Source organism: Ictidomys tridecemlineatus, chromosome 5 (genome assembly GCF_052094955.1).
Source record: "Ictidomys tridecemlineatus isolate mIctTri1 chromosome 5, mIctTri1.hap1, whole genome shotgun sequence".
In the NCBI taxonomy this organism is placed as follows: Eukaryota; Metazoa; Chordata; class Mammalia; order Rodentia; family Sciuridae; genus Ictidomys; species Ictidomys tridecemlineatus.
The window spans coordinates 118,703,672-118,730,689 of NC_135481.1; the positions used below are offsets into that span (position 1 = coordinate 118,703,672).

The 27,018-nt window shown below is 56.8% G+C and overlaps 1 protein-coding gene across 2 annotated transcripts; it reads left to right on the forward strand.

The window, feature by feature from the left end:
* The first annotated feature begins 211 nt into the window (after window positions 1-211).
* On the forward strand, window positions 212-27,018 carry Hhipl1 (HHIP like 1). Of its 2 annotated transcripts, XM_040276300.2 has the most exons (9): window positions 213-930; window positions 7,293-7,939; window positions 11,579-11,722; window positions 13,589-13,917; window positions 14,364-14,490; window positions 16,598-16,743; window positions 19,549-19,630; window positions 23,253-23,335; window positions 25,490-27,018. In XM_040276300.2, the coding sequence occupies exons 1-9, from the start codon at window positions 652-654 to the stop codon at window positions 26,026-26,028; spliced, it is 2,376 nt and encodes a 791-aa protein (XP_040132234.1). In that variant the 5' UTR covers window positions 213-651; the 3' UTR covers window positions 26,029-27,018. The 2 variants fall into 2 exon arrangements, with proteins under 2 accessions (XP_040132237.1, XP_040132234.1); XM_040276303.2 differs by lacking the exons at window positions 23,253-23,335; window positions 25,490-27,018 and adding an exon at window positions 21,627-22,240 and having other exon boundaries at window positions 212-930.

The window sequence follows — 27,018 nt, forward strand, 5'->3', positions numbered from 1 at the left end:
GAGGCTCAGTAGGCCCTGGGCTCTGTGGAAACTGCTGGCCCAGGAGGGGAGAACGGGAAGAATCTTGGGGCAGGGCCAAGGGTGGGACCTGGGGGCTGTCACAACCTCCCGGCCCCCATCCTCAGGTTTCACGTTTTGTGACTCTGGGTTGACACCGCCTGCCTCCTACACCACGCCCTCACTTCAGCTCCATGAAAGTTTCTGATCACTGGCTCCTTTGGCCCAGTAGGCGGTGGGACTGGAATCTAGGAGTCTGGGCTTGGGCCCTGGAGCCCTTCGCCCCTCCGGCTAACCTGCCCTGGGGGAAGAAGCCGAGCCCAGGAGAAAACGTGAAACACACGCGCCCCGGGGCCCACCCACTGCCGTTGAATTCAGAAAGGCTCCCGGGCCTGGAGGAAGGGGCTGCCAGCAGAGCGGGAACAGAGGCTGTGCCACGGTCCGCTCGGCGCGCCCAGGGTGTCCTGGCCAGAGGTGACCTCCTGGCGGAGGAGGTCCCCAGACTCGAGGTCTGCGGAGCGGATCTTTGCCGCGAGCGCCCCGGGAGGGTGCAGGAGAGGCGGGAGGCGGCGCTCAGGGGCTGCGCCGGGCCGGGGGTGCCGTCCTCCGCCTCTTCCTCCGCGGGCCGGGCCGGGCCGGGCCGCGCCGGGCGGTATGGCGGGGCTGTGGGCCGGGGCCGGGGCGCCGCTGGCGCTGCGGGTGTTGTTAGTGTTGCGGGCGCTCCTGGTCGCCGCGCACCCGCAGTGCCTGGACTTCAGGCCGCCCTTCCGGCCGCCGCAGCCGCTGCGCTTCTGCGCGCAGTACTCGGCCTTCGGCTGCTGCGCTCCGGAGCAGGATGCAGCGCTGGCCCACCGCTTCGGCGCCCTGGCGGCCCGCGTGGACGCCCCCGTGTGGGCCGCGTGCGCCGGCTACGCGCTGGACCTGCTGTGCCAGGTGAGTGGGCGCGGCGGCCGGGGCGCGGGCGGCTGGGCGGGCACGCGGTACCGGGGCGCGTGCGCGGGGGCCTTGATCGCCCGGTCGCTGAGCGGAGATCACTGGGGTGAGGATCAGAAGTGGGTCCCTGGCTTTGGAACTCGAGGATCCTAGAGGGAGTCTTCTGGCACCGGTCGGGGAGCCGGGCATCCCCGGACAGCTCTCGCTTTGCCATTCATAAGCTTCGTAACGTGAGCCTTCCCCGGGCCTCAGTTGCCTCTCCCACCGCAGATGGGACAGGTGATGTCATTACTCTCTCCGAGACCAGGGGCTTTTCTGCCCCGCAGTACCCCACCTGGAGGAACCCCGCCCTGGTCGGTACCGGGATGCGGAGGCGTTAGCCCCGCTCCCTGAGCTGCCGCGCGAGGGGATCAGGGGCTCTGAAGAGGGCGTGGTCAAGGTGCCAGGCGTGGTTGAAAGACTTAGGGGACACTGTTCCCTATGAGGACCCCCTCCCTGCCCTGCGGGAGGTCTAAGAGCCTCTGCCTCCTCCCTGACCTGGCTGGTGTGAGTCCTGGACCCTGGGTGATTCCGGCCCCACCTGGGTGCTCCCGCTGGGATGGCGCCCTCACCTGAGTGACGCCTCCCCGCTGACTTCTGCCCACACCACACTGTCATAGCTGTTTTCCTTCTGTGAGATTGCCCCCCGTGGGCAAAAGCTGTCTGGCTGAATGCAGAAATAGTGTGTCACCAGGAGCCCTAAGGCTGGTGACAGTGAAGGCGCTTTGGGGTGGAGCCATCCCACGGGCGCAGCGCAGTACTTCAGACTTCGGCCAGCAGGGGGCAGGCGAGGGGGAAGGGGCAGAAGGGCTTAATGGAACCTGATGTCCTGGGGCTTGATCCTGGCTGTGCCACCTTCTGACTTTGTGACCTTGGGAATATCACCACTGCACACTTCCGTTACATTATCTTTAAAATGGGGACCGAAGCTGGGCATGTTGGTACATGCCTGTAACCCCAGAGACTCAGGAGGCTGAGGCAGAGAATGGCAAGTTCCAGTGAAGCCAGCCTGAGCAACCTGGAAAGTTCCTGTCTCAAAATATATAAAAAAAGGGCCAGGCGCGGTGGCACAAACCTGTAATCACAGCCACTATAGAGGCTGAGGCAGGAGGATCACAAGTTTGAGGCCAGCCTCAGCAACTAAGGGAGGCTCTAAGCAACTCAGCAAAACCCTGTCTTTAAGTAAAATATTTAAAAAGGTCTGGAGATGTGGCTCAGCGGTTATATGCTCCAGGGTGCAATCTCTACTAATACTACTACTACTGTTAACAACAATAATAAATAACATGGGGACAGATTTCTTAACTCTCCCCCAGGGTTGCCATGCAAATTAAGTGGCTCAAACAAGAGATGCAGTTAAATTTCTCTAGTGCTTCCTGGCCCACCACTAGCCCCAGACTCTGCTGAACCCCCATGCTGGGCGTCGTAAGAGCTGAAGAGTCTGGCCAAGTATTTCTCTCCCCAGCCTGGGGACTCCTTGGGATCAGGTCCTTGGTCTCCCCACACCCAGGCCACATAGCAGAGTTCACATATTCATTCCACACCTGTTTATTGAACACTTATTATGTACTGGACCTGTCAAGGCAGATGAGGCAGACAGGTCCAAGGAAGAAGAAGGGAAAGTCGGTCCTGTAGTGTCTGTTGGCAGGAGGCCCCTCCTTTTCCTTGGGAACCTCCTGGGACTGCCTGGCCTTGAGCAACCCGTGGTGGAGTGTCTGCTAGCACCTCCAGCCGAGGCGTCTCTGGGAGTGACCTCATGTCTGGAGTGAGCTTACAGAGGGCGGCTGTGGCTGGGGCATGGTTTCCCTGACTGGGTTTTGTGGAGATGGCTGGCAGGAGAACTGCTCTCTGCCAGCCAAGATTGTGTCCAGATTCAGCACCTCCGGATTCCCACCAGGAGAGGTGGCCCAGGCACCTTATCTACAGGTTTCAGTCTACATTCAGGCCTCACATCTGTCCTGGGGAGGCAGGGAGGCTCTTACCTCCCATGGATGCTGTGTGCTCTGGGGGAGAAAGACCAGCTACGGCATGTGCATCCCCTGCATGGCTGGCATGAGCCTTCCCCGTGCTAACTTCCCCTGTAACTGAGGTGCCCTCTCCAGTACCTGAGGTCATCCTCTCATGTTTCTGATGGAAATCTGCAAAGGTCCTCTGCAGGCTCATGTCTTCAGAAGATTGTTCCAGGGCCTGTAAGGACTTGGCCCTATGCTGGTGCTGGGCCTAGAGGCAGTTGGCAAGTCGCAGGCACAGCCTCAAAGTCCCCTTGTTCAGTTCAGGACAGACAGCAGCTACTTACCGGAATGTGCAAGAGATTCACCAAGGTTACCAAAACCCGTGAGGGCATAGCACAAAGGTGTCGGAGGCAGGGAAGGAAGGCCTCCTGGAGGAGGGAATATTCAGTTACTTGTTACCAGCTCATCTAACTGGAAAATTACCCAACACATACATGTATCATCTTGGTTTATTCCTCGTGACAAGCGTGAGGTTGGAATTCCTTACCCTTTTCATGGATGAGGACATGGCCCCAGGAGCAAGCCCACGGTCACTTGAGTACACAGAGAGTGTGTGCTCTGGCTCCAAAGCCCTTCTCCCAATGCTACCTCTGTCCCTGAGCCTGACTATGTGCTGGGTCCTGGGATGCCCCCCCTAGAGGGTGCCACCATCTGTGGGATGGACAGGTATGCAAAGAGATAATTAAGTCCTAGCCAAGCAGAGCATCCAGGCCACCGCTGGCAGTGGAGAGGTGAGGGCAGAAGTGTAGAGTATCTCCTGCAAGCTGCATGGTTACAAGGTAGTGGGGGCTGTGTCGAGCCCTGAACAGATGTTGTGGGAGTGGCCCAGGGCAGGCAGTAGCCCTGGGAGAGAGCCGAAGTAAGAGAGGACTTTGAGTCCGTTCTTGCGTCATGAACAGGAGTTTGGCAGATGTGGAATTGAGTGAGGAGGAGCGTCCTACAGAGAGGACATTGTGTGCGAAGACTCTGTCTTCTCAAGAGTGGGAAGGCATAAGATGCCTTCGGGACTCAGGACCATGAGTCATGAGTGTCAGTGGCTACGCGGGGGTAACCTTGGGATGGGGAGGTGGCAGGCTGTCTGCCCTGCACTTCCTGGCCCAGGCAACCGAGTGGTGGGCTGCTGGCATGGCTTTCCACCCTCTCTGCCACTGATTGTGAGGCCTGGTGCCTCTTCATCTCTCTGCCAGCAGTGGTCACCGGCGCTTCTTGTGATTTCCTGGTTCTTGACTGCTCTGCTCTGAGCACCATGTTTGCCCTGTGTGTAAGTAAAGTACCCAGGCTGCAAGTGAACAGCCGTGGACCCAGGGTTTGCTGGTGACTGCCAAGGTCTCCAGGCCCTCTTGGTCCCTCTGCCTGGGCCTTGGTGAGTGGCATACCCTCAGATTGGCTTGCAGAAGTTTGTTCTGCCCTCCACTGTGTCTCTGGAGCAGAGGACAGTGCCTGGCACAGTCTGTGTCCAGGAGACACTTGTGGAGTGGAACATTCCTGGATCATCTGGACAGAGCACCAGGTGGGTGGCATGAGTTCTGGTGTGAGCCCAGGTTTGGCCACTTCTTGGAACATGTCTACTTTTAGCCTCAGTTCCTCATCTGCAAAATAGGAGTCACAATGATGCTGACCTGCAAAGACTGAATGAGGTGTGCACTACACTGAGCCTCCGGAACACCTGCAGCTGCTGGCAGACCCACAGGAGACTCCAGGGACCATGAGAGACACTGCAGTGCACAGACCTTAGACCTGGCCACCTGGCTTCTTGTTGGCAGAGTTAACATGTGAGACATGGTGTCCCTGCTTGGGCCTGGGACAGCAGCTGACCAGAGGCTCCAAGTGCACAGCAGGGTGCTGCCTGTCCTGTCAGGTGGGACTCAGCCCTACAGCAGTAGAGGGGCCAGAAGGACAGGCCATAAGCTGACCGAAGCCATGGTCATGTGATGGGAGTGAGTGGCCCCTGGACTGGAGCTTGAAAACATAGCTGCGAGGTCAGCCAGTCACCCACTGCCCCCAGAGGCCTCCTGTTGGAAGCCAGCCTGGTTCCCCTGTGGGTGGGGAGGACATCTGTGGCTGTTAGGGCCTCCTCCACAGCAGGAAGCGCATCCCCTGAGTCCTCTGGGGGCCCAGAGCCGAGTCAGGCCGGGCCTTGGGCTGGTGAGCTCACGCGGGGAGAGGTGTCAGGCTCAGAAATAAATAATTACAACACGCAGGTCAGGTCCAGGGTTGGACAGAGGGCGGTCCCCACGGAGCCTGGGCTGCTGAGGGCACCGCTGCACGCAGAGGCTGGGAAGGGGCCGTGGTGTGTGTGGCGGGGCTGTGCACCGGGGCTTGCGGGTGGGTAGGTAGAGCCAGTTGGTGGAGTCCAGCACACTTGCTCAAACCCAGTCTGTGCAGCACACTCTGAGGCACGTGACCTTGGGCTGGTGACTTCCTCTGGAGTCCCAGCTTCCTCATCTATCTAAGGACATGCAAACAAGGACACCCTGCTGCTGCTTTGGGGGGAGTAGATTCACAAAGAGTACCCTGCACAGGGCTGGCCCACAGTCGGCCCCAGCCCCAACAGCTGTTGGTATTTGTCCTGCTAGTTCATCTGTATTATTTAAGGATATGGAGAATGCGACCTGCCAGAGAGGCGGGGAGGGAAGGGTGCACGGCCAGGGGCAGCTTTCCTGAGGTGCAGAGCAGACTGCCGCGTGGCAGGGCTGTGGGGAAGAGGAAGGTGGGCAGGAGCAGGAGCCGTGGCAGAGCCAGATCAGGGAGAGCCAGGCTACCCCCGTGTGGCTCTTGGGTTCGGGGCAGGGTGGGCGCTGGAGGTGTGGCGCAGGGAAGAGGCTGCTCAGGTTTGCTGCCTTGGCCAGGGTTCCCAGAGAGCAGAGCCAAGCCACAGCTTCTGCGCCTTTGTCTTAGTAGGGTTAGGGGACCCAGGAAGCAGGAGATGGTGTGGCAGGGTCAGAGACAGGCAAGGACGCAATTGTGAGCAGAATACCACCAAATGTGATTGGGAGCCACCTCGGAGCAGGCGAACTCTGCACTTTGGGACTGTTCAGGCAGGGAGGTGGGCAGAGCCCTTCTCCCAGTGGCCAGAGGCTTGTCCCGTGGCATTCACTGCCCTGCATTTCAAGTGGTGCCCACGTGGGTCCTGATGAGGTCTGATGCATCTCGCTGGTGGGGAAGTACTGAGTGGGGCTCTGGATTCTGCTCTGGGCAGAGCTGGGAAGAGGACCTGTGAGGCCAAAGGCCTGAGGAGGGACCCAAGCGTTTAGGATTCATTCATCACATAGAAAGCTGCTCAGGCCAGGGCAGGAGCTGAGAATGAGGTGCCTGGGCAGGAGGGAGGGAGCAGGTGTGGGGGGGTGGGCACTGGCCTCATCAACATACTTGCTTATTGCCCATGCCAGTCACCACCGGGCTGGAGAGAGCAGGGCCCACCTGAGATCACACCTAATATGGTCTGTGTTGCTAGCCCAAGCATGGGGCTGAATGACAAGTGGCCTTCAGCCTCAGTTTCCCCAGTAGCAGCTCCCTCTTGAGATCTCCGGTGAGCTCACACATGGCCTGTCCTGGTGAATCAAGGTAAACAGAGGGCTGGTGGGTAAGGTATTGCCTATGGGCCCACTATGTGCTGGACTCTATCAAGTTCTGGGGACAATAGTAACCATCCAGAACCCTTGTTCTGAAGAAGAAGAAGACAGGCAATAAACAAGGAACCAATTAATTTTTATTATAATCTCAGGTCATGTTCCTTTTGTTTGAGATGCTGGGGATGGAACCCGGGCGGGCTCTACCACTGAGCTATATCACCAGCCCTTTTTGGTTTTGATCTTGAGACAGGGTCTAAGTTGCTCAGGTTGGCCTCAAACTTGCATCCTCTGATTTTTGTTTGATTTAAAGCAAGGTCAAAGGCCAGGAAGTAATGGGATGGGGGTGGACTGGGTGATCAGAGAAGATCTGAGGAGGTGGCCCTTGAATAGGGTCACAAAGGGAGGGGATAGTCGGCCAGATCTAGGGGCGGATACAGGATGTGAAGAGTCGGCTTGGAAGTGCTGCAACCCAGCGGTGCCCCCAGCAGCCTCTGTGTGGCAGCAGGTAGTAGCAGAAGGGACGGTTTCAGGATTTGTTCCAGCAGGCGCACCAAGGCACAGGGACAAGAGCGCAGGGGAAGGGAAATGGGGCCAAAGTTGCTGCTGGAGTTGAGGCTACAGGTGGTAAAAGACGGCCTCATGCGCCCTTTGTGGGTCTGCAGACTGAGGCTCTGCCCCGGGGGCACACAGCTGACTGGTATCCCCACACAGCACCCCTGAGCCCTGCCTGTCTCTGCAGGAATGCTCGCCCTATGCAGCCCACCTCTATGACGCCGAGGACCCCTCCACGCCCCTGAGGACGGTGCCGGGGCTCTGCGAGGACTACTGCCTGGACATGTGGCAGACGTGCCGCGGCCTCTTCCGCCACCTCTCGCCCGACCGCGAGCTCTGGGCCCTGGAAGGGAACCGAGCCAAGTTCTGCCGCTACCTGTCCCTAGATGACACGGACTACTGCTTCCCACGCCTACTGGTCAACGAGAACCTCAACTTGAACCTGGGCCGAGTGGCGTCCGATGCCAAGGGCTGCCTGCAGCTGTGCCTGGAGGAGGTGGCCAATGGGCTGCGCAACCCGGTGGCCATGGTCCATGCCCGGGACGGCACCCACCGCTTCTTCGTGGCCGAGCAGGTGGGGCTGGTGTGGGCCTACCTGGCCGACCGCTCGCGCCTGGAGAAGCCCTTCCTGAACATCAGCCGCGCCGTGCTCACCTCGCCCTGGGAGGGCGACGAGCGGGGCTTCCTGGGCATCGCCTTCCACCCCGACTCCCGGCGCAACCGCAAGCTCTACGTCTACTACTCCGTGGGGGTCGACTTCCACGAGTGGATCCGCATCAGCGAGTTCAGGGTCTCCGAGGACGATGAGAACGTCGTGGACCACGGCTCCGAGAGGTGTTTCCCCAGGCCACCGAGGGTGGGAGCCGGGCTGCCATGTGGGGCGTGCGCACGTGCCCTGGTGTGAGCGCCTCACCAGGCGGTTACTAAAGACCCACACATTTAAACCGCAGCAGGTTTAAATCCCCTGGAGGGGCACTGAAGTACATGCCCTGGGGCCTGGGGAGGGCCGCTTCTGGAAACCGGAAGCGGTTCAATGGAACCGTTTCCTGACCCCTCCATCTGGCCTCCAAGGCCGCTCAGCTCTCCCCCAACTCTCCAGGCACTCAGAAGGTGGCTTTCATGTGGTTCTCTTAAAACCCAAGTAGTTCGTGTTGTTGGTCCCATTTTTCAGATGAGGAAGTGGAGGCTCAAAGAGGTCAAGAGACCTTTCAGGTTTCAGCAGGAACCCTGCTCTGGCCTCCGTGTCCCCCCCCCCCCAGGGCATCCTCTGCTCCTGGAAACTTCCTTCCTCCAGCTCCCACCCATTCCCACCCCCAGGTCCTTCCTCAAGGCCTACACAGATGGCTCCCTGTGCATTATATATGCTCCAGCTGGTTGTCACATTGGGGTTGAGCTGGCCTGCCCCAGGGGCTCACTTGCCAGCCTGGGTACAATGGGGAAATAGCCCCGTATCAGAGACCCAACAGGTAGAATCTGATACTGGAAAATAGTTGCACAGGGGTTAGGACAATGAAAGGGCAACCGCAGGAAGGGAGGCCACTCTGAGCTGCAAGTGGGGGAGCTGCCCCCACCCCTAGAGCTGGACAAAGTGGGAAGGGGGGCTTCCTGGAGCCCAGGAGCCCTGGAGCCGGGGCCACCCAGTGACAGCTGGCACCATGTTGGGCCTGGGCAGATCAACTAGACCCAGAAAGGAGGTGCAGTTATTGCCAGAACCCTACCTGAAACAGAGAGGGCTGTCCTCCCCACTCCAGTCGAAGTACTGCCCATTGGCTGAACCATTTCAGCCAGCAAAGGAACATGGGAAGTGTAGTTTGCAGACGCAGGGAAGGGGAGGGTCAGCCTGGGTCAGAGGGCAAACAGGCAAGTAACATCACGTTGTATATTTGATCAAACTGTAACATCTTGACATTAAACATAGAGAAAGGACGAGTGACCACCAGACAGGCTGTCTTGGTGAGCTAATGGGGCTCTTGCCGTACAGCACTAATTTTGTTTTTGTGTTTGTTTTTGGTACTAGAGATTGAACCCAGGGCACTTAACCACTGAACCACATCCCCAGCCCTCCTCCCTTTTCTTTAATTTTTTTTTTTTTTTTAATTTTGAGACACGGTCTTGCTACATTGCTTAGGGCTTCACTTAGTTACTGAGGCTGGCCTCAAACTTATGATCCTCCTGCTTCAGTCTCTAGAGCAGCTGACATGCCTGGCTCCAGCATTAATTTTGACTACGAGCTTCCTGGCAGCTGGATCAAAAAGAGAAAACATGATTCTCACAATCTTATGTGAACCCATGCAACTACTTCTCCATGAAAGATTATTTATCATATGAACCTGACAAAGGGAAGATGGAAGGGCAGAATGAAAGTACCTTCAACAGTGACTTAAAAAATGGTTTCTGACAAAACTTAAATTGGAACCCAGAATATACAGAGGAACATATTTAAGAGTGAGGGCTCATTAAGGGTCTTCTGGAGACATCATTTGTTCAAGCCTGAACTCATTTAGAGGGGGACATAGGCATGGCTGGCCAAAGGCAGGTCAGGGAAAAGCAGTCATCTTTGCCCAAGCTGACTGGCAGTCTCTTCATTTATGTATTTTGGGGGATACTGGAGATTGAACTCAGGGGCCCTCGACCACTGAGCCACATCCCCAGCCCTATTTTGTCTTTTATTTTAGTTGCTTAGCACCTCATCATTGCTGAGGCTGCCTTTGAATTTACCATCCTCCTGCCTCAGCCTCCAGAACCACTAGGATTACAGGTGTGTGCCTCTGTGCCCGGCGGCTGTCAGTCTCTTTATCTGGGGCTGAGATCCCGATGGAAGGTGGATCCTGCAGTCTGAGCTGTGCTCTGCAGGAGGCCCTGGTGCTGGGTCCTGTATTGCTCACCTCCTGCTGTGCATTAGTATCCCAGTGCAAAGGCTTCCAGCCCCGGCTCTGAAGGACTCAAATCCAGGGTCCAAGTGACTTTGCCTTTCTGTATCCTGGTTTTTCTTATCTGTATTAATGAGAGTTTATCGAGTGAGTAGCCAATCCTGGAGAGTTAGAATATCTTAAGTTTATTTCAATTGGAGGATGATGATGATGATGATGATAATGATGATGATTTGGATACCAGGGATTGAACTCAGGGGCACTCAACCGCTAAATCATATCCCCAGCCCTTTTTTTGTATTTTATTTAGAGACAGGGTCTTACTGAGTTGCTCAGAGCCTTGCCATTGCTGAGGCTGGCTTTGAACTCGTGATCCTCCTGACACAGCCTCCCAAGCCACTGGGATTACAGGCATGCGCCACCACACCCGGCTCAACTGGAGGATAATTTTTTCAGTCCTGGGCATTGAACCCAGGGCCTCATACCTGTTAGACAAGAGCTCTACCAGTGAGTTTCACCTCAGTCCTTTTTATTTTGAGACAGGGTCTCCCTAAGTTGCCAGGCTGGCCTTCAATTTGTAATCCTCCTGCCTCAGCCTCCTGAGTATCTGGGATTACAGGTGTGCACCACCACACCTGACAGGAGGGAATTTACACAGAGAATTGGCTACCCAGGCGTTGAGAGGGCTGGAAGAGGACCAGAGGAAGGATCAGTTTCCTGAGATTAGTGGCTATAACAAGCTACTGCCGATCTGGGACAGGAGGAACAAAGGGGAGAAGGTGTTTGTGCAGGTGTGTCTGCCCTGGGTCAGTGTTAGCCACCACTGTTGCTGGCTCTGCACCTGCTGTTTTTGGAGGTGGAGCCAGAGGTCAGAGACCTGGCTTCTCCCTCCTGCCTTCTGCTCCCCAGCGGCAGACCCTGACCTGAAGCTGGCTGGCTGGGGCATAGTGGGAAGTTCCCTGCATTGGCAGTCAGTGGGTCCCGTCCCCAAGGCAGGGTGGGGAAGCTAGGACCATGGAGAAACCAGTTGAACCAGTGGTCAGGTGGACAGTTTCACATAATTATAGTAAGGCAAATGCTAGCATAGAGAGTAGTAGAAAACAAAACAAAACACTGAACCAGAACTCGAAGATTTGAGTTCTAGTCCCAGCTCTGCTACCTAGGCTATGAGACTTTGGGCCAGTCGCTCAACCTCTTTATCCCAGCTCAACGTATTTACCAGGTCCTTGTGAAAATCACTTGTTACAAAGGATATAAAAGGTCTTTTCTAGCTGGGCATGTGGCACTCACCTGTAATCACAGTGATTTAGGAGACTGAGGTAGAAAGATCGCAAATTCAGGAACAGCCCCGGCAAGACTCTGTCTCAAAATAAAAATAAAATAAAATAAAATAAAATAAAAGGGCTGGGATGTGGCTTAGTGGTAGAGCACCCCTGAGTTCAATCCCCAGTACCAGAAAACAACAACAACAGCATTCTTTTCTCCATTGTGAAATGACATCCAACAGAGAGGAGGGTTCATTGTTGTGATCTTGTTTTTGTTTGTTTGTTTGTTTATGTGTCGAAGGCTGAGTTTTCATTGTTGGGGGTTTATCTTCCTTTAGGATAATCCTGGAGATTGAAGAACCAGCTGCCAACCACAATGGGGGTCAGCTGCTCTTTGGGGACGATGGGTACCTGTACATCTTTACTGGAGATGGCGGGATGGCTGGAGACCCCTTCGGAAAGTTTGGAAATGCCCAAAACAAGTATGTTCGGCTTCTAGTTGTCTGGTACCTTGGAGGGCACTCCGGGGCTTCTGGCACTCTTTTGGAGCCAGAAGTGACTTTCTTAGCCAAGCACCTTGGATGAGTAGGGAAGGGTCTGGGAACCAGCTCAGCCTGCAGCTAGCTGAGGATCCCAGGCAGTCACTGGTTCCCATCAATTACAGGGGAATGATAATCATCTCCATGGGAGGCTCCCCGGTTTACAATTGCCCAGAGCCTGATTCTCACAGGTGCCTGATAAGTGACATCAGTGACCCCCTGGGAAGGTCAGCCCAGCTCTGAACAGGGCCCTGCTGGAGGAAGGTGTGAGGTGCTCCCCAGATGGATCAGAGCAGGGTCTTTATGGACAGGTGGGTTTTCTGCCCCAGGGTCACTCACAAAGACCCAAATTCGGAAGTATAATCTCGGCCTCATTTACCCACCTGCTGGCTTGAGCAAATGGCCTACCCTGGTACCTCTTTATGCATGCACACCCACGGGTGTACACCCTTGTGCATGTAAATGAGGATGTTGAGGAGTCTCCGGCCTGCCTCTTCCATTTCCTTAGCCAAAATGACAAACCTCCCTTAGCCCAGGAAGTCAAAATAGAAAGGGTGATATTGATTACTGTAATTAAAGTGCTCACAATTTGTGACTTATGCTTTTACATGTGATAGTGTAAGAATCATCCGAGCTTTCTCAGTTTGCAATGTGTTCAGAGATAAAATTGAGAAAATATAAATTAAGGATTTGTGGATAATTGGATGGGACTTAAAAACATTGTTTTGCTGCTATGCGGTTTTTGCCCACTCGCATCCTGAGGCATGATGCCTGTTGTGGCTCAGGGTGTGAGCAGCCCAGGGCGCGTGGAAGGAGCTGCTGGGGAAGCTGGGAGGCCTGTGGTGGGGATCCTGGCATCACTGGGGGAGTGTTTTGTCACCATTAGCAAGACACCTGTGAGGTGTCTCTACTGATGGAGGAACACTTGGGTGCTAATTCTTGTGGGAATGACGGCACACACAGTTGTGTCAACTGGGCAAAGGACACCAGCCCTGCCTTGAAAGGCAGCCTGGAGGGAGGGAGTCCACCAACACCCAGAGGGGAGATCAGAAACCAGGTGAGAGGCCTGCTCCCCTCCACACCATCTCCAAGCACAGCACAGATTTTTCCATGTGATTTTTGTCATGTGACCAGTGGAACCAAAAGCTACTCCCCCACCCACTCACAGAGCTGCACAGAGGTTAGAGCTGCTAGCAGCTCCCACCTTCTCCCAGCCCTCCCTAGCTTTCTGCTTGACACATATGACTTTGATCACTGACTCAACACTTGATGTCATCTACTAGGTGGGATCACTGGGCTGGGTCTGGAAAAAAAACTAAATATGAGTCACTTTCTAGTGTAATCCTCACTGGCTAGCATAACCCTGTAAACAGGAGGGCAGAGCAGAACCCTCTGTCACTATGGAGGACACTGGGCTTCCATAGAGGGTCTGGAAAAGGTCTTGGGGTTCTGGGCCAGCCGTCTGGGCTGGATCTCTGCTCTACCATTGATTATCCGGGTGGCAGGGGGACACTTTATCTGACTTTTTTTTAGCTTAGCTGCCGTCTGTAGAACTAGATCATAACAGTACTCAACCTTAAAGTTTCCTTATGGCCATGAAGTGGGACAATAGATGACTTTAGGTCCAATGCTCTGGACAGGGCTTGGCACCCAGTTGAAAGGATGCACGAGGCTGTCCAGCTGCCAGTAGTGAGGAGCACCGCACCGGGGTCTCTGCCGCATAGCTGGGGCTCACCCTGCACCGGGCCCCGTCGCTCAGCGTCCTGGGGATGGTGCGCGATGACACCCCGGCCTCTCGCCCGTCCGCAGGTCGGCGCTGCTGGGCAAGGTGCTGCGCATCGACGTGAACCGCAACGAGCGCGGCCCCCTCTACCGCATCCCGCCCGACAACCCGTTCGTGGGCGACCCGGCCGCGCGGCCAGAGGTCTACGCCCTGGGCGTGCGCAACATGTGGCGCTGCTCCTTCGACCGCGGCGACCCGGCAACGGGCGCGGGCCGCGGGCGCCTGTTCTGCGGTGACGTGGGCCAGAACAAGTTCGAGGAGGTGGACCTGGTGGAGCGCGGCCGCAACTATGGCTGGCGCGCCCGCGAGGGCTTCGAGTGCTACGACCGCAAGCTGTGCGCCAACGCCTCCCTGGGTGAGCCTGCGCCCGGACCCTAACCCAGATCCGCCCAACCCTCCCCTCGGCTGCCCAAGACTGGGGCTCCCGCGGGGCCGCACCCAGGACCCTTCCCAGGCACCTCTTCATTTTGGACCGGTCCCCGCACCCCACCCTACGCGAACTGTGCAAGGAGACCTCCTGTCCCCACTGGAACCTCCAGTGCCCTCCCTCGGGCTCTCCTTTGCTCTTGCTTCCCCCTGGCCCTGGGCCCCTGCAAATCTCCCCGCCCCCAGGCAGTCCCGTGAGCACCTCCCTCCTTCCGCCTGCCTTCAGGGGCCCTCTTGCTGACCTCGTGACCCCCGTCTCTTGCTGACCTTTGTCCCCAGTCCCCTTTTCACAGGCCTGGGGCTGGGGACAGACCTGGCAGTTGAACAGGCTGCCACATGCTCACATGCTCACCCAGGCTCTTTCCCCTTCTGCAGATGACGTGCTGCCGATCTTTGCCTACCCCCACAAGATGGGCAAGTCGGTCACAGGGGGCTATGTGTACCGAGGCTGCGAGTACCCCAACCTGAATGGCCTCTACATTTTCGGGGATTTCATGAGCGGGTAGGTGGCCCACAGCCCTGAGTACTCGTGGTTAGGGCCTCTGCTCCCTGGACTGTGATGAAGTGTGTGTGTGTGTACACAGGTGCACACGCACACTGACAGGAGCCTCCTGTGGGTGTGGGCCAACAGGTCTCTTCCTCAGGGGGCAAGTTGAGAGTCACCCCTTAGGAAATCTGCTCCTGCTCTCCTGACAGGGCCTGGAGCCGGCCAGAAGGCCCAGGTCATGGCTCGGCAGACCATGGGCTTAAGGGCCAGGACCTGGTCTTTCCCTCTCTCCTGAAACTCCTGCGTTTTGAGCTACAAGTCGTTCTGATAGTCAGGGACAGAACACCAGCAAGCCCTCTATCCCCAGGGCCACCTTCCTCTTGGGAAAGACAGGACCCGTCACTGCACAGAATGGGAACGCCTACAGCCTTACCCAGCCCACCCCATCCAGGCCTGCAGAGAGCATTGGTCCCCAAGCCCCTTGCACAGGCTGGGAAACTGAAGCCACAGAGGGCAGTGGCCCATCCAAAGTGACCCTGCTGAGGAGAGGGGGAGCTAAGTCTGCTGTCCAAGCCTGACCATTGTGGCCCATGGAGCCTCCCTCCTCTATTCCCACCACTGAGACTTAATAGGTGTGTGGGTGGGTGCGGGGGACAGGGCATGAGTCACATCCAGGTGCATTTTAGAAGAGGAGAGAGCACACCTCCTAGGCCTGCTGGGAACCAGACTCTGTCCTCTGTGGAGCTCGGACACTTACGACCACCTTGTTGTCCCATTGTACAGAGGGGAAAACTGAGAGTCAGAGAGGACTAGGATGACATACAGCCTGGCATGCTGAGGCTTAAAAGTGCACCTGAGATGCCTGGTTCGGATCCTTCTGCTCACTGGAGTTGACCTTGAGCCAGTTACTTTACCTCTTTGTGCTTCAGTTTTCTCACCTACAAAAAGCAGTTGACAGTAGTGCCCACCATCTCAGGGGGTCCTCAGGACAGAATCTACTAGGACATACAGAGCACTTGGAAGTTAGTTCAAACTCACAGACACACAATGCCCCGAATTCCCATTCTGGGGAGAACAGCTGAGTAGGTGCCCGAGGAGGAGATTCAGAGCCCAAGGCTGGCAGGGGACTTCTTGCCTCTGGAAGGCTGCTGATTTAGGCTCAGTCGGGAGCTGAGAAAGTACCCAGCCCTGGGCCTCTGGATACTGGATCATTCTCCCAGTTCTTGGGGACTCCCTTCCTTGGCCACCCAACTTTCCACCTAGAAAAAGCTTCCTAGATGGAGCTTTTATTTTTGCCACCAGTTCTTTCTCTCCCAAGTCTCCTGGTCTCAGACATTCAATTCTTTTGTCCACATTCCCAAGCCCCCCTGCTGGGTCAGGCATTACACCAGAGTCAGGGCAACTGAGATGAAGAGCATCTTGCATCCAAGCCAGGGACACACCCACACTTGGTCTGAGACATTGCAACCTCAGAGAGCCTGTGCCCAGTGCTGGGAGCGCAGAGCAGGTGCAGTCAGGGAGGGCTTCACAGAGGAGGCAATGTCGGAGCAGGGGCTGGAAGTATGCCTAGGTGCTGGAGAAGCAGAAGAGGGAGTCAGTGCAAGATGAGCATGTTCCCAAGATGGCCAACCGCCTGCTGTCTGAAGTACAGGCAGTGCCAAAGGATGCATACACCTTGGGGCAGCTGTGGTGGACGTCAGCTCTCAGAGATACTGTGCCTTCACCTGGCCAGGGACTGCACTGAACTGACGGGCAGGAACCAAGCTGATCTTGTTCATCCGGGGTCCTTCTGGCAAGTGGTCAGTGAAGATCACACCCAGCCCACTTCACAGACACACAACCTGTGCGGCTGCAGGGCCCTGCACAGAAGGGCCCACACTTCTTCGCTGACTGCTCTCTCATCACTCTCCTGAAATTTTTAATAATTTTTGAACAAGAGACCCTGCATGCCTTTTGCACTGGATCCTGCCAATGACAATGGTCCTGGTTGCATGGATGAGCAGACAGGCGGACAGATGGGTGGATGGATAGATGATTGGATGGGTGGAGGAGCTGATGAATAGATGGTGTGTTCCTCGTACACCGTACCAGCCATGACCTCAGACCTCATCTTCCTCTCTAGGCGTCTGATGTCCCTCCGAGAAAACCCAGGGACCGGCCAGTGGCGGTACAGTGAGATCTGCATGGGCCGTGGCCAGACCTGCGCATTCCCAGGCCTCATCAACAACTACTACCCACACATCATCTCCTTTGCAGAGGATGAGGCGGGTGAGCCTTCGTGGACCTCCCCCTGGTCCAGACTGCCTGGGCCTGGGACTGGTTTCCCCCTCCCAGGGCTCCTGGCTGTATTGTGAGGGGTCGGGTCTCGGCCTGAAATGACCTGCGTGCTGGGGAGGGAGGCATTCAGTTCCTAAGGCATATTCACTTTCTCATCTGGAAAAAGGGAGAAATGTCCGTCTTCCCTGTTCCCATCCAGCGCAGGGCTGCGGGGAGGCCGGTGCTAACAGGGGTTGGGTCTGCAGGCAGGATCTGGAGTGCGGAGGGAGAGTGTCTCCCCAGAGAACTGCAGGGCCCTTGGTTCTTCATGGCAAATGCACTTGGACCATTCAGTGAAGCCGCACTGGAATTTCACAGTGGGTGGACAGACTGCAGCCCTCCTGCCTGTTAGCTGGTCCCACATTGAGGCACTTGTGTTTTCAAAGCAGGGACAGAGGGGGAGGGGAAGAAGAAGGGCCATGGAGACTGGATCCTGCTCCAGTCTCCTGCCTTTGTCCTTGGACCCCTTGACTATGCCACAACAAAAGGCCAGGGGCCCCCAGCAGGCCCTGGTGGATGCTTTGTAGGGGTTTCTAGGCAACGCAGTTGGGGGGGTGCTTTGGAGGTGTGTCCCTGCAAGGCCCAGTGCCAGAGCCCCCAGGGAGTCTGGGAAACCTTTGTTGAACCAACCTCCCCCATCCCCCCATCACATCTGAATTTCCAAAAGGGCAGCTCCAGCCCCTGAGAGGCCCCTGGGCCCCTGAAAGCCCTTTCTTTTGGTCAGTAGGGGGTTAACGTATTTCAGAAGCAGGGGAGCCTCCGTCCCCACCTCCCTCTCCCCCAAAGATGCAGGGCCTGGAGGAAGGTGCGGTCCCCTGGGGCCCTGCCTCAGCCCTCTGAGTGGCACTGAGATAGAAAACCAGGAGGAGGCACCCGCGAGCCAGGAGCCCAGGGCCAGCTCCAGGTCCAGTGTCAGCCAGGCTCTCCCACTACTAGAGAGAGACCTTAGCAGAGCTCCTGGCTCTGCTCCCCCCTTTCTAGTTCTCCCGACACTTGAAAATTACAAACGAGGACGACTGCTGGCCCAGTATCTGCCAGGGACAGTCCACACCATAGAGATCAAGAGGGCGGTGTGGCCCTTGGAGGGCCTGGCAGCAGGAGAAGGGTCCCTGTGTGTGCACCTGGTCCAAGAGCCTGCTCACAGCCCCGGAGTCTGCCTGGTCTAACCCTGTCACTTTACTTACGGGGAATGAGACTGACTCTTCACACCCAGTAACAGGGCGGGCACAGTGGGCAGAGCAGGGCCTTGGGTTGGTCAGCCAGATGAAGACACAGGGGAAGGGCCTTCAGGCTGGGATGTGCAGGGAGCCTTGACCTACAAGGAGCTGGAGTGTCAGTGTGAGGGCTGCACAGAGAGAGGGACAGGAGCTGCCCCCAGAGTCTCTGTCCAGAGAGAGGCCAGAGGGAGGTGGATGGCCCGAGATGACACTGCAAACCTGTGGCTTCCCTTATGGACTCCTGAAAGGACATCTTGCCAGGGTGACCCTATTCCTGCAGGTGGCATCCTCCCCATGTGGACCTATGCCCCTTATCCCCACTTCCCTGGTGGGCCATTGCTCCTGTCACAGCTGGGTCCACCCCTTATACAAGTTACCCGTCAAGGGTCTCCCCCTTTGCAGAATCCCCAGGGTTTCTTGCCCTTGCTTGCTGACCCTGCCCCCATGCGCCCTCCCTGACTGCCCCAGTCTCCTGTGACATGCTTTTCTCTGTCTCAGCCTCTCCTTGGGGATGCCCCCCCCACCCCCCAGGCCTGGAGGCGCTCTCTGCTATGCTCTTACAAGGACAGAGGTCTTAGTGCGACTGAATTGTCACATTGGGCCATAGGGGGCTTGCGCCAGGTTTCCTAGTCACCGTGGATCCTACATTGGTGTGGGGTTGGGACAGCAGACTTGTTGCGCTCTGGGTCTGGTTTAACCATGCGACTTCGACCTTGCTGAGCCTGTTTCCTCATTTGCAGGATGGCAATAATGAAGCCCATTTCCTGGGCCCCAGTGGGCCTGGCTGCAGGAATTAGGGTAGGATGGTCAGGGAACAGGAGGACTAATGTCACCTGAGAGTGAGCTCCGTGGTGCTCAGAACTCAGATCTGTACATTTTCACTGTACCTGAGAGCTGGAGGGGAAGATGGGGGTGGGCCATCACAGAGTTCCCACACAGAGGGCTTCCGGTGACCCCGGGGGCTCACACTAGATTCCTGACCCAGTGCATTCTGCCCTGCCGGGGAGGTGCCTGCTCCCAGGTCTCTCCAGGTGACAACAGTAACAGCCACTACTTGGTTCTTGCTCTCTGCTCTCCGTAGCAGCCCTGTGAGCTTGTCCATTTTAAAGATGGGGAAGCTGAGGCTTGGGGAGCCACATGTGCCCGCAGGTCACCTGGGAGGCCATCGTGTGGGGAGCTGTTCCAGGGCCTTATCCATGCCCAGAGATGTGTGGTGCTGGGCTTCAATCCGGCCAGGGCTGGGGGTGGGGGGACAAGCCACCAGGAAGGAGCAGGAGCAGAGATCTGAGCGGAAAGTGGGGGCAGGCAAGGTGACTGATGGCTCAGGGACAGTGCTGTAGAGGCCCATGGCCACATCTGGACACCTCTCCCAGCCTCAGTTTCCAGTTCTGGGGGCTGGACCAAGAGGCTGCCCTGGAGTGCTCCCCTCGAGGTCTGCTGAGGCTGGGGTCAGTCTCCAACCTGAGGCTGCTGGGGGTGGGTGGGGCTGGCCCACATTACTCTAGCTGTCCGCCCACCTGCCATCTTCTTCTTTCCAAAGGGGAGCTGTATTTCATGTCCACGGGCGTGCCAAGTGCCACGGCTGCACGTGGGGTCATCTACAAGGTCATCGACCCCTCCCGGTGAGTCCCTGCAAGGTGCAGACCGAGCACCTACCGTCTCACTCCTCTGACTTTCCCCGACTCCCAACTTGGGGAGAATTCATATCCCCATCTTTCAGATGAAAAGACTGATTCCCAGAGAGAGAGACCTGATGAATCAAGCTCCCACCACCGGGAGGTGCAGATCCAGGATTCAAAGGTCTGCCCGCCAGAGTGCGGCTCTCTTCAGGTCGTGGGGAGTGGGGAGATGAGGTTTGGGGCCTGTGAGTGTAGTGACCTTGCCTGACCTCTCCTGTGTCTTTCCTTCTGTCTAGCCTGTCCCCCGTTCCTTGTTCCCTAGGTTGCTCCATCTCCCACATCCTCCAAACTCCTGCTTGCCTCTGAGATGCTTCCCCTGACCTCCTGTCCCCATCTGATCCTGGCCTTTCTCCTGGAGCTACTGGCTAGAACTTGCTGGGGCTCTCCAAGCACCCTCCCTGACCACCCCAGCTCTCTCTCTCTATCAGCTTCAGTTCTAGGTATGATTCTCCACTGCTTCCCCCCCACCCACTGTGACACTGGGGATTGAAACCAGGGATGCTCTACCATTGAGCTTTTTTAAATTTCTGTTTTCATTTTGAGACAGGGTCTCACTAAATTGTTGGCCTGCTAACTTGCAATCCTCCTGCCTCAGCCTCCCAAGTTGCTGGGATTACAGGTGTGGGCCACCACACCTGGCTTCAGCTGCCCATTTTATGGGGCAGAAATGAGTACAAAGATATAAAGTCATGTGCCAGAGTCCCAGAGGGGCAAGAACTGGAGCTGGGTCCAGGTGACTGGCTTGAGAGTCCTGCCCTAACCTCTAAGCTTCCTTGTGCTGGCCACAGGGCCTTGGATCTCACTGCCTCCAGGCGTCCTCCCCAACCTACTTGCCCCTCCAGGCCTGCTAGTCTTTCTCTGTTCTTATCACCCAGACTTGGAGTCTCCCAGCTGTAGGACTGTGCCCCACCTGTCTGTCTGGTCCACATCTCCTGGATCCAGTCCACATCTCCTGGACTAGATGTGTCTTTTCACCCCAACAAGTCAGCTCAGGCCCCAGGAATGGCACAGAGCAAAGACTGTGGCATTTTTTTTAAGTTTTATTTTTAGTTGTCGACCTTTGTTTTCTTTTTTATGTGCGGTGCTGAGAACTGAAGCCAGTGCCTCACCCATGCTGCTTCTCCCCTGCTCCCTGCTGTCTGTACTTGTATCCAATACCTGGAGTGACACCACGCATGCTCACCCCCTTCCCCACCAGGCCCAGGGCTGCACTCCAAGAATCTGCGGGTGTTTGGCAGACCCTGGGGGAACCCTGATGTGTATAGTTACCCCAAACTCTGAGACATACTGGTAGGGGAAAGTCCCGAAACACCCGGTGCACCTAAACAATACTTTTTAAAATTTGGAGTCCTTTTAGAGCTACAAGGAGGTGGCAGAGTTTCCTGCACACCCCGGGTGCAGTGCACCCCACTACCTCTTAGGTGGTCTTTGAACGTGAACGTGTACACCGTTAGTGAACTGACCTTGGCACATCGCCACTAGTTAAACTCTGTCGGCTTTTTAAGGGATTTTTCCAGTTGTTCTCTTGTGTCCCTTTTTCTAGTCCAAGATCCCAAATTACATCTAGTCATCTTGTCTCCTTAGCTTCTGGTCTCTGGTCTGTGACATCATCTCACAAATATATTATTTAATGACATAACTTTTTTTTTTTAAATCAAGGAAAACATAGCAATCCTCCTCTCATCCCTGTGTTCTCCTCTCCCTGAGGTCACATCCATCTTGTGGTGCCAGGATTTATGTCCCGCACTTGGATCACATCAAACTTTACATTCTTCTTCGCTCATTTGTTCCCTACTCTGTGTAAGCGTTTCCACGTTGCGACATCAACCTCAAAAGGATGGTTTTTAATGGCTGGTCATTTTCTGCTGAGTCACTGAGCCATAACTATCTTACCAGTTCCTTGGAATTAAGGTTATTTCCATTTTTTTTTTTTTTTTAGAAGAATGCTTCTCTGAAGAAATATCACATATATTGAGCGTCTAATTCCTGCCACATGTCGCCGGTTTTTGCAACACCCACTCTCTGTTGGCTCACTGTCCCTGTGGAGGGAGAGGGGAGAGACCCAGCAGCTTCCCCAGCTCGGGGCTTCAGGGTTAGGAGGATCCCAGATGGTAGATTCCTCCCTTCCTCCCTGACCCCTTGCCTTTCCATTTTTCTCTCTTGGAATCTATGTTTTGTGGCTGTTGTTGTTTGCTTCTGGGGATTGAACCCGGGGTCTCTACCACTTGGCTACATTCCCAGCCTTTTTTTTATTTTTGCTAAGTTACCCAGGACGGGCTTGAACTCGGAATCCTCCTGCCCCAGCCTCCCTAGTTTCTGAGATTACAGGTGTGCACCTCCGTCCGCACTGGGCTGGCTAAATGTACTTCATTGCAGTCACTCGGATTCCAGAGGTGTCCGGCACTGAACGTTTGGAAAATGAAGAACCAGTAGTGGAGCGGGTGGGGTTGCGTCACCTCACCGTGCCCAGACATAACAACGGTGGCATTTTTGGGCTTACTCCCATCCTTTTGCGTAACAGATTTTAAAATATAATTTCCTCAAAGAACAAAAGCCCAGCTGGGCCTGACTGAAGTGTGTGGACATGACCTGGAGGGAAGCCCTGCGGCTCCTCCGGCTTCCAGAAGAGAGGCGAAGCGAGCGCGTGTGCCAGCTGCATTTCCTCAGCTCTGGGGGAGAAGCCTGTGTGCCTTCTTCTGCCAAGCCTGTCTGGAGGCCCCTCACGTGGCTGCTTCCCACCCCGTGCTGACGGGACCCTATTGAAGTCCTGGGCCCACGTGGGGCACTCTGGGAATGGGGTCGGTACCCTTCAAAGAATACAGGGCCGGTACCATTCAAAGAATCACAGATCAACAGCCAAAAACTAATTAAAATGGAATTCCGTTCCTTCCTTGTGCCCCTGAAGGATGTAAAAGGAGACCCATTCATACCCTGGCAACCCTGGCACACGGCTCTCTTGCCGTTCTCTGCAGCCCCAGGCCCTGGGCTCCCATTCAGCCTTCTTCCCTCCTCCTCCTGCTTTACCCCTTAGCCTTGACCTTTCCCAGGTTCCTTGGCCAGGCTGGGCATCACCAGAAATCCAGACTCCAGAGGCCGGAGAGTCCATCCTCAAAGTCTGGGGGTTGGAGGGCCAGGGTAGAAGGCAAGAATGGGGCACAGTAACAGGTGTCAGAGTGGCGGGGTGGGGAGAAAAGAGTCTGGCATTCCACCAGTGGGGGATGAGGCGTGGGGGCCACCTCTGACTCCGAAGTGGCTCAGAGAGAGGGAGCCTCTGGCACTACCTAGTGCTCTGCAGGTAGAGACTGAGCAGGCGCCAGCGGGCTACCTTGGTGCCTGTGTCCTGAGGCTGGGCCCTTAGAATCCTGGGGGCACAGAGAGTGCCAGGGTCCTGCAGGGCACACAGTAGGTTCTCAGTAACTGGCCACCATTTACAGCTATTCCTGTCCACACCTGCATAGCCCTTGTCCTCCCTGCCACCACCCACGAGAAGGGCTGGTGTCAGGTGGACACACTTAAGGCGAGTTACCAGGGTGGGACCTCATGACCTCCCGTGTGTTGTTGGCAGACGAGCGCCACCTGGCAAGTGTCAGATCCATCCCACCCAGGTGAAGGTGAAGAGCCGCCTCATCCCCTTTGTGCCCAAAGAAAGTAAGTGCCCATCGATGGTTCTCTGTGGGGAAGGGAAGCTCCTGCAGCCTGCACCCTGCAGATCCCCAAGTCAGATGCTGGGGGCCCTTAGTGGGACCTAGAGGCCCCTCCTTGTCCCTCTGCCTAGCAGCTTGCCTGGCATACTTCCACAGGTAAAGTGGAAGGAACTTTAGAGTGGGTCTGTTGGACTGGCCACACTCCTTAGACCAGGCCCTAGGCTATGGGCAGGTGGTCCAAGGGGCTGCAGCCTCAGGAAGGGCACAGCAAGGGGAGGAACAGCTGTGCCAGGCAAGGTAGGCTCAAAGTCCTCTAGGAGGACACCTGTGTGTGAGCAGGGGAGGCTGGGGTGGGGTGTTTGGCTGGGCTTTCCAAGATGGTTCCCTTTGACTGCTTGGTGAGGAGGGACAGTGGGATGAGCAATCCTCCGTGGCTTGAGGGGCCTGGAGCTGTGAGAAAGGCTGTTCTGCTGGAGGGGCTACCACCAGGTCCTAGCTGGGTAGAAACAGAGGCCTCCCAGTACCAGACCTTCGGCTTTCCGTCCAGCCACGGATGATAATGTACTTTGCCCATGCCCTGGAGGGATACAGAGAGAGGCAGGTGTGGCCTGGCCTTCTCAGATTACACTTTGAAACTGCTGGCAACTAACTCAGAATTGCAAGAACCACTGTGCAGCCCAAGGGACTAGCAGAGGCTGCCAGCAGGGTGCCAGTGCCGGCCAGGTGGGGAGCAGGAAGGCAGAGCAGGGCGCCTGGGCAGAGGCAACTGCAGGAGGGCGGAGCTCAGGGGTCCCAGCAGCAGGTGGCTTTGAGCGTGGCAGGCCTTCAGTCACTTGCTTCAGTCGCCCACTCTGTGCTGGGTGCTGAGACCAGGAGGAAGTCAGACCAGGCCCTGTCCTGGCTAGAACAGAGAAGCCGTTTAGTACAGAAGTGTGTTCTGGATCCTGTGGGGACCTGCCCAGGTCAGTGTGGGACTGGGTGGGGGTAGCAGTTCCTGAACTGGAGAGAAAAGGAAGGAGAGCTGAGGGGCAGGGGGCAGAGAGGCTGGGCCTGGGGAGAGTCTGGATGGAGCAGAGGAGTGTGTGGAGCAGAGCTGGTGCTGGGGGCGGGGGGGGGGGGGGGCGAGGCACCTTGCTCATGTCATGGTGCTTGGGCCTGGCCTGCACTTGTCCTCGTTTTAAGAAGTACTTTCTCAGCACCCCTCCCCCACCCCATGGATTTCACAGTGCAACTGGCCAAGGTGGGGTGGGATCAACGGGATGTGCCCTGGTGGCCCCAGGATTCTCCCTGTAGTAACTGTGTTAGTTGGGGTTTCAGCCCTCCTCCGACAGCTGTCACAGGGGACAGTGCCCACTGCCTGGCACTGGCTCTGCAGGGGATAGGGCTAGACAGAGTAGTACAGTGCCTGATGTAGAGTGAAGTTTATTCCCATGGCCATCCTGGGCCCAACATGTCCCATGTCCTTCAGGACAAAGAGAATCACCAACCTCAGTCCCCCAAAGACCTATGGTGTCCAGGCCCTGTGACGGGGTGGCTGTTCCTGCTCTGACTCCTCCATCCCCAGCTGTGATCCGTGTGGGCCCAGCCACACACCCTGAGAGCTCCCACCCAGCCTTCTGTGACAGTGGCAGGCCAGAGCCTCAGAACCTGGAGGAGAGAGTCTCCCTGACCTTAGGGTTTGTGTATGGACCCAGTTCCTGTCCTGCTGGCCACCTACTGCTTTAGACCTCACAAGTCCATGCCCCTCTGTGGCTTCAGCTTCCCCACCCTAAAACCAGGACTGGAAGCAACAAGGGTCCCTTGCTCCTAGAATCCTAGCCCACCCAGCACTGCTTGCACCGAGGCCCAGAGGTTACAGCATGGGAACCCCCCAGGAGGGCAGGGCTGGGGGTGCTGGAACCCAGCGGCAGACGGTCATAAAACAGCGAGCTCCCGGGATTGGTTGCTGAATGGCTGGAGAAGCATCTAGCACCCCATGGGGCCTGGGTGACCCAGAAAGCACCCCTAGTGTCCTCAGAAGCACCCTATCTTCAGGGTCTGAGTGGGGGACAGACGGAGGACATCTTTCCCTGAGGTCCACCTTCCCACCTGGAGGCAGCCAGGTGGGAGATGAGCCGGGCTGGGGGACCCTCTGACCGTGTGCCCTTCTTCTGTTCAGAGTTCATCCGAACTCCAGAGAGCACCCCACGGCCAGAGAGCACCCCACGGCCCACCAAGGCGCCCCGCAGGACCCCTCCCACGGCTGCTCCGCGCACTCCCACCCCGCGGCCGGCCAGGCCTACCCGGCGGCCAGGGGGCCGAAGGGGCGGAGGACGGCGACGGGGGCGACCGAGCACCGCTGACCCTACGCCCTCCAACGGCGCGGTGCGCCTGGTGCGACCCGCAGGACTGAGCTCTGGCCGAGGACGCGTGGAGGTGTTCGTGGGCGGACGCTGGGGCACCGTGTGCGACGATGCCTGGGATACCAAGGCCGCCGAGGTTGTGTGTCGCCAGCTGGGCTTCGCACATGCGGTGCGTGCAGCAAAGCGTGCGGAGTTCGGAGAGGGCCGCACGCTACCCATCCTGCTGGACGACGTGCGCTGCGCGGGCAGCGAGCGCAGCCTCCTCGAGTGCGCGCACGCCGGTGTGGGCACGCACAACTGTGGGCACCAAGAGGACGCGGGCGTCGTGTGCAGCCACGAAGACCCGTACTCATAGCCGAGCCTCGGCTACCCGGCCTGGCCATTCCAGCGGGAGCCCAGGGTGCGCCTGGTTATGCACACGTATCTAACTGGGGAGGGTGGTGTGGGTGTGTCCCAAGAGGTGGCCTTATCTACCTGGCTGTCCTGTTGGACCTGTGTGAGGTGTTGCAGTGCACGTGTACCCTCCTGTGACCCTGGCCGTGTGCCTTCTGCAGACATAATGCTGGTGTGTTGGGACGGTGTGGTCTGCCAGGGTGTGATCTTGGGGCAAGAAGAGCTCTTTTTTACTTCCTAGTCTCCAGATAGCAGCAGGAACACCTTCCTTTAATGACTGCATGAATGAAGGCACCTCTGGCCGACTGAAGGAGAGGGCCTGTCCAGCAGTGCAGGAGCAGAGGGTGCCAGACCAGCTGGAGCCTGGCTCAGAGATCGTGGTCCAAAGAGCATGGCCTGGTGGCCCAACAGTCCAAGGCACTGGAGAGAACGGGACGTATGCCATGGGGCAAAGAGAAGCTGCTCATGTGGACAGATCCCGGGTGTCCTGTGGCCATGATGGCCCTTGAGAGGGTCAGCCTGCCTAGGAGGAAGTGAGTAGCCATCTCAGAAGACAGCTAGCCAGGGGGCACCGGTGAAGTCCCCTGGTCATCTGGACGTCACTGTCATGCTAAGCACCTGCAGGTGCTCCAAGGATAGTTCCTGGCCTCCTCTAGCCCTGAAGCCTGTCCTCTCCTGCTCCTGGGACAGAAGCACCCCATGCTGAGCAGAGCTTCCCCTGCAACCTCTCCAAGCGCCTGGGCCCCATTGAGTGGGGGGCCCTGCCCTGCTACTTACAGGGTTGTGTCAGGACCATCAGGCCACCTCTGTTATCTCCATCCCACTCCTGCTCTGAAACCCCAAAGACCCTCTGATTTATCTAGCCCTACTCAGGTGCCACCAGGCTGGGGGTCAGTGAGACTACTGAGAGCTTGTCCCCAGGACTATGCCAACAATGTGACTGTTTACAGAC